Source organism: Anguilla anguilla, chromosome 14, assembly GCF_013347855.1.
Source record: "Anguilla anguilla isolate fAngAng1 chromosome 14, fAngAng1.pri, whole genome shotgun sequence".
Classification (NCBI taxonomy): domain Eukaryota; kingdom Metazoa; phylum Chordata; class Actinopteri; order Anguilliformes; family Anguillidae; genus Anguilla; species Anguilla anguilla.
In genome coordinates, this window is record NC_049214.1 from 5,220,533 (window position 1) to 5,230,532 (window position 10,000).

The 10,000-nt window shown below is 50.1% G+C and overlaps 1 protein-coding gene across 1 annotated transcript in view; it reads right to left on the reverse strand.

The window, feature by feature from the left end:
• The window catches only part of cacna1bb (calcium channel, voltage-dependent, N type, alpha 1B subunit, b), a 186,360-nt gene that overhangs the window by 73,770 nt on the left and 102,590 nt on the right, over nt 1-10,000 (reverse strand). The window contains exon 8 of the mRNA XM_035391563.1: nt 4,815-4,918. Within this exon, the coding sequence (XP_035247454.1) occupies nt 4,815-4,918 (104 nt within the window). The remainder of the gene's footprint in view (nt 1-4,814; nt 4,919-10,000) is intronic.

Genomic DNA, 10,000 nt, shown 5'->3' on the forward strand with positions numbered 1-10,000 from the left:
AGCCCTCTGTGGTTGGGCGATGCCCACTTTAAAAAGCCACTCTGTCATTATCACTGTGTAAGATCCTTAAACACTGACCTTCTATATAACCCACAGAGAGAGAGAGAGAGAGAGAGAGAGAGAGAGAGGAAGAGATAGAGAGAGAGAGATAGAGAGAGAGAGGAAGAGAGAGAGAGAGACAAAGAGAGAGACAGTAGCAGCAGCAGACAGATAAGAGGCTATAGAGAAACAGAGAGCAAACCTGTCAGAGACGCTCATGCTCCGCCCCCACCCCACAGCCCTGACGGGGGGGGGGTAATAAACAGATAAATTATACATTCTTTCCAAAAACAAAAACAGAAAATGTGTGAACGAGGTCACAAAAACCAGCACGGCGCTTCGACATCCGCGTGAGACTTTCTCTGCTATTGTTTAGCTGACACCTGCTTTTCAGCTCCTCACAACAAACCTCATCGCTAATACAGGACGGCGTGAGACTTGCTGAGGATCGTGGGATACGTCTTCACGCTGAAGTGATTTCGTTTGGAAGCGTCCACTGGAAGGAGAGTTTGAATAGGTGGTTTTTTTTTTCCTGTGGTTGTTTTATATGGTGGGGAACAGGACTGCAGAGACCACACGCGTGGGGGTTTCAGAGATAAGGGTGCTGAGGGAACACGGTGAGGGACTGTATTCAGTGGGCTGGAACAGGGCCCACGGTCCCAGCCGGAGGGAAATAATCTCGGTTTTTCAGGCTCAGCAGGGGGTGGCCATCTTCGCCTTGTAGGTAGGCAAGCATCTGAGCTACACACACTTGCAGAAGCCATACACATTTTTATGAAAAATTGCTCATACTAATAGGCACTGTGTCACATCGAACTGTTTCTGGAGGCTCCTCACCCTCACAGCAGCAAAAAAATTCAACCTTCATGTAGCGCAGCGTACAAGAGATGCACCCTTCCCGGATCTCGACCATGCCTACCCAAGGAATCTCCAACGACCCCCCCCCCCCCCACACACACACACACACACGGGAGCTGACAAGCGCTGTGAGAGTGGCTCGAGGTCGTACAGAGCAACGCGCGTACGGAGACTCACATCTCCTCTCTCTGCGGGGCGCGAGCTGAGCCGAGCAGCCATTGTGGCTCAGGAACAGCAGGCAGCGCCCGGGCTGACCGGAGGACCCGCGGCGAAGCAACTCTTTCTCTGCAGGTGGCAGCGGTAGAATGGCGGGTGTGCGCGGTGCACGCACAGGCGTGTGCACTGGTCAGTCCCCGGTGCAAATTAAAAGATGGCGACTCTCTCTCTCTCTCGTTGTTCCTGTAGACACGCTACACTGCAGCAAGCTGTGACCATTGTGTTTTGTTCGTTTGTTTAACTCAGTTATGACTGATCTTCATTTTGTACTTTGATCCAAAGATCAGTGTTGGGGGGGGGGGGGAGACCCAACCCGCCTGACTCCCTCCGGTGAGGCTGCGGTCTCTGGACGAGAGCTGTGGCTGGCTGCAGTAATTGGGTGAGAAAACAGGAACCGAAGAAGTTTCCTTCTAACGACGCGTAAAAGAATAAAGGCTGAGAGCGGACGGCCGGAATGGGGAAGAACGCTCTGTGATTAAAAAAACCGCCACCGCGCCACATCGACACCTCAGAGGGGCAGGAAGTCGTTTGCTGGAGCGGCGGTGAGAATTAGATTCAGGCTTCGGACAAGCAATCAGTTCGGCTCCTCAAGAGCAGCAGCTGAAACCACCGCTACGGCTACAGCACACTGTAACACACCAGCGCTACGGCTACAGCATACTGTAACACACACCGCTACGGCTACAGCTACAGCATACTGTAACACACACCGCTACGGCTACAGCACACTGTAACACACACCGCTACGGCTACAGCATACTGTAACACACACCGCTACGGCTACAGCACACCGTAACACACACCGCTACGGCTACAGCACACTGTAACACACACCGCTACGGCTACAGCATACTGTAACACACACCGCTACGGCTACAGCATACTGTAACACATACCGCTACGGCTACAGCACACTGTAACACACACCGCTACGGCTACAGCACACTGTAACACACACCGCTACGGCTACAGCACACTGTAACACACACCGCTACGACTACAGCACACTAACACACCAGCGCTACGGCTACAGCATACTGTAACACACACCGCTACGGATACAGCACACTGTAACACACACCGCTACGGCTACAGCATACTGTAACACACACCGCTACGGCTACAGCACACTGTAACACACACCGCTACGGCTACAGCATACTGTAACACACACCGCTACGGCTACAGCATACTGTAACACACACCGCTACGGCTACAGCACACTGTAACACATACCGCTACGGCTACAGCACACTGTAACACACACCGCTACGGCTACAGCACACTGTAACACACAGCGCTACGGCTACAGCACACTGTAACACACACCGCTACGGCTACAGCACACTGTAACACACACCGCTACGGCTACAGCACACTGTGACACACACTGCTACAGCTACAGCATACTGTAACACACACCGCTATGGCTACAGCATACTGTAACACACACCGCTACGGCTACAGCATACTGTAACACACACCGCTACGGCTACAGCACACTGTAACACACACCGCTACGGCTACAGCATACTGTAACACACACCGCTACGGATACAGCATACTGTAACACACAGCGCTACGGCTACAGCATACTGTAACACACACCGCTACGGCTACAGCACACTGTAACACACACCGCTACGGCTACAGCATACTGTAACACACACCGCTAAGGCTACAGCATACTGTAACACACAGCGCTACGGCTACAGCACACTGTAACACACAGCGCTACGGCTACAGCACACTGTAACAAACACCGCTACGGCTACAGCACACTGTAACACACACCGCTACGGCTACAGCATACTGTAACACACACCGCTACGGATACAGCACACTGTAACACACACCGCTACGGCTACAGCATACTGTAACACACACCGCTACGGCTACAGCACACTGTAACACACACCGCTACGGCTACAGCACACTGTAACACACACCGCTACGGCTACAGCATGCTGTAACACACACCGATACAGCTACAGCACACTGTAACACACACCGCTACGGCTACAGCACTCTGTAACACACACCGCTACGGCTACAGCATACTGTAACACACACCGCTACGGCTACAGCACACCGTAACACACACCGCTACGGCTACAGCACACTGTAACACACACCGCTACGGCTACAGCACACTGTAACACACACCGCTACGGCTACAGCACACTGTAACACACACCGCTACGGCTACAGCACACTGTAACACACACCGCTACGGCTACAGCATACTGTAACACACACCGCTACGGCTACAGCACACTGTAACACACACCGCTACGGCTACAGCATACTGTAACACACACCGCTACGGCTACAGCACACTGTAACACACACCGCTACGGCTACAGCATACTGTAACACACACCGCTACGGCTACAGCACACTGTAACACACACCGCTACAGCTACAGCATACTGTAACACACCAGCGCTATGGCTACAGCACACTGTAACACACACCGCTACAGCTACAGCATACTGTAACACACACCGCTACGGCTACAGCATACTGTAACACACCAGCGCTACGGCTACAGCACACTGTAACACACACCGCTACAGCTACAGCATACTGTAACACACACCGCTACGGCTACAGCACACCGTAACACACACCAGCACGCAGCCAGTAGGACACCCTCCACTGAGCACAGCATGCGAGAGTAACTGTGTGTGTGTGCATTTTCGTGACTGTGTGTGCAATTCGGTGTGTGTGTGTACATGTATGTATTTGAGTCACATAAGCACCTGTCCACATCTACACAATTACTCTCTGGCTAAAGTGCAATTAACAACTAGAAATACCACCTCGCAGTTGTATGCCTCCAACCAAGGCCAAATCGTGTTTTGTGAGGTCACAGTGACCTTGACCTTTGACCACCAAAATCTCATTCATCTCAGTTCATCCTTGAGTCCAAGTGGACGTTTGCGCCAAATCTGAAGAAATTCCTTCAAGGCGTTCCTGAGATATCACGTTCACGAAAATCGGGACGGACGGACGGACGGACGGACGGACAGCCCGAAAACATAATGCCTCTGGCCACGGCTGTGCCGTCGCGGGGGCATAAAAAATCAGAGCTGGACTATCCTGCATGGACCCCAGCCATCATAGATACATGCAGCCTTTCCTCAGCCATACTAGAACAGCAGTGTCAGTGTGCGTGTGCCTGTACTATGTGAATGAATGCACCCCTGCCTCTCTATAGAGCCTCTCCTATCGAGCACCCCGGCCCTGCTTAAAGCTGAATCACCCGCGTGTGGGAAGTGTTCCGCTAGGTCTCAGATCCTCAGGAAGTGTTCTTTTCTCCCATTCAAGCCAACAGGCACTTTTGTGTTCAGTGCATTTTTTAATGCTTCCCCCCCCCCCCCCCCCCCCCCCTTTTTCTCTCCTGTTGCGATGGAACTCAACTTCTTCAACCATCGCAACTTCCTTTGTCCATTCAGCCGATCCTCTCCAAACTCCTCCACGTGCTAAGATGGTTCGGTGTTTATAGAGTAGGGGGGAGCACTTCCCTGCAAAACCTCCAAATCACGGGAAATGGCAGGTGATGTTTGTTAGTGATGCCATGCCAGGTTCAGAACCTCTGGCCCTGGGGCATGCTGGGATTGCGATCTGAGCGTACTATGGTACTGGCTCATTAGGGCAGCGTAGCTTAGCGACTGAGAGGCATGCACGCAGCTTACCCTGATAAGACCCCCAGGACCAGGTTCAGCATGAAGAAAGATCCGATGATGATGAGGGGGATGAAGTAGAGCCAGTTCCAGGTGTTGCCTGAAGCATCGTTAGCCTGTGGGGAAAGAGGGAGAGAGGGGGAGGGAAAGAGAAGCTTACTATTGCCATCCACATTTGCATTACATCACATTTATTTGGCAGACGCTTTTATACAAAGCGACATACAATAAGTGCATATCCGATAAGGCACAATACTCATTTTGTACAGTTTGAGAAATGTCATTGTTGTTGCATTATTTTTTAAAATCTTTTATTTGAGAATACTTTAGAAGAACTCAGTTCAAATGAGAGCAAGAGAAAGAGAAAGAGCGTGAAAAGAGGAAGATCAGAAGAGAGATAAGGGGAAGGAAGGAGTGAACAGGAGGAGAGAAAGAAATCCGCTTTTTTCCCGAGAATGGATCACAGTGTTCGTTGGGCGAACAGAACTCGGACAGTTACGCTCTTAGCTCAGATATCGCTCTGAATGTTTGATGTGAGTGGTTATTTCATCACGGGTGGAGTCAATTTGGAGGTGTAGGCTGCCATTATATCAACAGTCTTTGGTGGATTCTTTTAAAACGCTCCCTTGTTTGGTTTCCATGGTAAGGAAGTTTGTAAGAAAACATTATGATCAATTTTTATTAAAGGATTTTAATGTTCTTTGACAAAGTAAACATTTTTAAGGTATGCATTTACACACATACATAGAAAAGTGTATATTTAAATCCTGTCACCAGCCCACTCCACTGGAAGCATGCCAGAAGTCCCGTTGTGATGGCTCCTTGAGTAGCTGTTACCCTTGTAGCGAGTGATTAACCTGCAGTGCGATCACAATGGAGAAAACTTCCTTTCCTTGACATGGGACACAATCCCAAAAACTCAAAAGTGCAATTAACCTCCTCCTCCAGGCTGTCTGTAACCTAATTAAGAGTGTTAAACACAGCCAAGACACAACGAGACAACTGAGACACTGAGGACCGGATCAACGCTATTGCTTGCCAGTTTCTCTCTCTCTCTCTCTCTCTCTCCCTCCCTCCCTCCCTTTCTCTCCCCAGCACCCCACTGCACATCCTCTGGGTGCTAAGAGCAGTCCGGACACAGATCTCAGATCAGTGCTGTAAAGGGCCTGCGGGGCCACGGGCCGATTGGCGTGAGAGGAAGCGCCCGCGCGGTGCCAGCGTGGCGTAGCGGCACGGGCGCAGCGGGCGAGGGTCCGGGGCGGGCAGGCGGCGGAGGCGCGCCTCCCGTGGCGAGGTGGAGGCTGAGAGGGCGGCTGGCGCCGGGGGGTACCCGTTAGGGCCGTGTCTGGAGGGCCTTCGCTCCCCCCCCCCCCCCCCCCCCCGTACCAAATTAAGCCGGGGACGGTCACAGCACGCGGCCTCAGCACCCACAGATGAGACCTCCACTCCAGCTGCACGTCCGCCCAATCAGGGAGGGAGGCGGGGTTGGGGGGGGGGGGACGCATGTAAGAATGCACAAACACACTCACACACGCACACACACACACACAGACACACACAAACATACTCTCTTTCTCACACATACACACACACCAGCATACTCTCTCTCTCACACACACACACACACACACACACAAACATACTCTCTCACATGCGCACACACACACACACATCCTTGCACACACCCAAATCCTGCCTCCAGTTCCCCCAATAGCACCACATCACGGTCATTTAGCAGAAGCTCTTATCCAGAGAGTCACACAGCTTGCTGTACATTTTCACATACTGTGCAATCCATCTGTACAGCTGGTTGTTCACTGAGTCAGTTAGTTAAGTTAAATACCTTTCTCAAAGGTACAGTGGCAGTGCCTCGGCTGGGAATCAAACCCATGACCTTCTGGTAGCAAGTGTGCTACCCGACGCTAACACCCAGCAGGAAAAGGACGGACGGACAGAGAGCTCTATCACATCAACGGCCCTTTAACAGTCGAAGCACAGTTACAGTTAAAGTACAGCGGAAGCTGTCCAGTTAGAGCTATGCGCTTTTTTTGTTTTGTTGTTTCCTCTGGAATCAGCAACCAGTTTAGGCTTTGGAAAAAAGGTATGTGTATGTGTGTGTGTGTGTGTGTGCGCTGTGAACTCTTTAGCCAATTAATGACCCTTCTGAGAATAAATAAGACACTGGTAGTGAAGTGAACACACTTCTGTACGAGAGCAATGGTGGCCCTCTCTCCACGGCGATAAATCACTCTGACACCACAATAGCCCGGCATTTTAAAATGCATTAGAAGCCAAAGATCCTTTGTTAAGAGCAAAACACCAACTCTTCCATAACATAGCCTTAATACGCCCCTGTTCACAATCAGATCCCTGACGTGGCAGATCTACAAACACGGCAGCAGAGACAGGGAAGCGAGAAATGACAAAAGATCAACCTTCAAATGTTGGGGTACGATGTGTGGGTACCAAAATTGTTATTCTACAGAGTTACATTACATTACATTTAGCTGGCAGACGCTTTTATCCAAAGCGACATACAAAAGTGCCTGTTAGCTTGCCTGTCTGGGTGCATTGGTTACTTACTGATAAAGCTGCATGGGAGAATGAATGTTTTAAACTCATTGGGGGGGTAGGGGGGGGTGGTCTTGCTGTACATCCTCGTGGTTTCCTTTGTTGTATATCATCAAACTACCTCCACTGAACAATTATTTCTGCAGAATTTTGTCACCATTGGGCCCGCCTGAAACAGCCAGGAGACAAGCCAAAAGATCTCCTACTTAAAAAAAACAACACCCAACCCTCCACCCAATATTACAATGGACTTCTGCCAGATTTATAGTGCAAACAAAGTGGCCAAAGGTAGATTGTGGGCAGGCTGCATCAGATGGAATGGATTATCATCCCATCAGTTGTTAACAATAACCGAAGTGATACTAATCAGATCAAAACCAAACCAGAGAGAGCGCTGTATTTACCAATTATTCATCTGTGTTTATATTTGGATGTGCTGCTGTACGCTTTGGCAATGCTTACAGATGTACTTCCTGCCAAGAAAGCATTTTAAATTTGAATCTGAGAAAGCGAGAGAGAGCAAGAGAGAAAGAGCAAGAGATAGATGGCTAGAGATAGAGAGGAGGAGAGAGGGTTTTCTAATGCTCAGAACACCCCCCCCCCCCACAAACACGCTTGATTGATTCCGCCTGTCAGACTGAACCCAGCCCCCTCCATCCAGAGCTCCACACATGGTAATGTAATCATTTGCTGAACTGAATCTGACTGCCATTATTCGAACCCGCCCCCCCCCCCTCCGTATCCGCCCGCCCCCACTATCCAGTTCCCCCGAGTGACGCCTCGGCGGGCCGCGCGGGGCCTGGCGGAGGGAGGGGCTCGGAGAGGAGCGCTCGGCGGGGAGGGCGGGGCCGGACGCATCGATGCCCTCCCGCGCCTCGGAGAGGCCGGGGGAAAAGGAGGGTGGCGTGGCGCTGCGCCTCTGTTTTCCAGATCCATCTGTGTGTGCTTTTAAGCCTTTCAAGAGCAGGTTTTCTGGAGTCCCTGTTAGAATTCTAAGTCAGTGTTCTAGAACTCCACTGCTTTCAAAGTACAGTGATTGTTACATCAGCATAAGAATGTTCAGTTAAGAGCATTCTAATCACATATTTGGGATCTTGCACCTAGAAAAGCACAATGGAAAGAATACAGTTTTCACTACACTAAAACCAAAAATAAAATGAGATGGTGAAGAAGATCAATTTTGGTAAATTAATAGAGAAGAAAGTCTCTGCTGCCCCCTTGATGAGGGCCTGAACCTCGCTCTACGAAAAAAAAAAAAAAAGAGACAATTATCACTGGTGAAAATGACCCTTGCACTGCTTAATGAAAACAATCCATTGGAGAATGTGGTTTTACATACAGTTAAAAACATAGTGTTAGGATTTAAACCTGCATTCACCATATGTGCACAAAAGCACAAACACACATTATATACACACGCATGCACACACATGCACGCACACACCCACGCACGCACACACACGCACACACACATGCATGTACGCACACACACACGCACGCACACACACTCGCACGCACGCACGCACGCACGCACACACACGTACACACGCACACACACCCGCATAGTGCCACATTTCAAACACCTCCGCACACAGAAACAGATTTTCCATGCAAAGATAGTGCTGGGAAAGTCAGGGACACTTCTAGATTTCGGTCCATTACAAACAAGCAGGTCAAACAGCTGAGCAACTTTAGCAAGGGGGGCGGGTTCCCCGCCCCTTAAGAGAAGCCCCCTTCAGATGTGTTAAAGCATGCGCTTATAGGGAATCTACCACGAAACACTGAAACCACACAAAGCAAACCAGCCAGGAGGCCAAGCAACATCGGCACAGGGGAAACGGTGAAGTCAACTGCAAAAACACATGGAGCTCTCTCCCTCTACCTCTCAATCACTCTCCCCCTCTCCCTTTCTTTCTCTCCTCTCTCTCACTCTCTCCCTCAACCTCTCAATCTCTCTCCCACTCTCTATTTCTCGCTCTCTCACACTCTCCCTCTACCTCTCAATCTATCTCCCCCTCTCTCTTTCTCTCTCCTCTCTCTCACTCTCTCCCTCAATCTCTCAATCTCTCTCCCACTCTCTATTTCTCTCTCTCTCACACTCTCTCCCTCTACCTCTCAATCTCTCTCCCACTCTCTATTTCTCTCTCTCTCACACTCTCTCCCTCTACCTCTGCATCTCTCCCCCCACTCTCCTTCCATCTACCTCTCCATCATTCTCTCTATCCCCTCTCTATGTCTCTCTCTTTCTCTCACTTACTCTCTCACGCTTCCAATTCCAAAAATGCTTTATTGGCAGGAAATACTTCATACAGAAATTTGTGCCAAAGTGTATAGCTCACTCACTCCATCCCGCTCTCACACAATTTCTCTACCCCCCCCCTTTTTGCTTTCTCTCTCTCCCACCCCACCTTACAGAATATAGAGAGCATTAATTTTTGGGAAGTTACTGGGAGGCAAAACACTGCAGAAGCATATTAAATATTTGGCAAAGATTTGAACCCTCCTAGGAACACTGATCCACTGAAGCAAAAAGGAAACATATGGCATAAACCAAACAATACCAAGATCAGGCTGTCCTACCAAACTGAACAACTATACAAGAAGAGAACAGACCAAGAGGTCAGCTA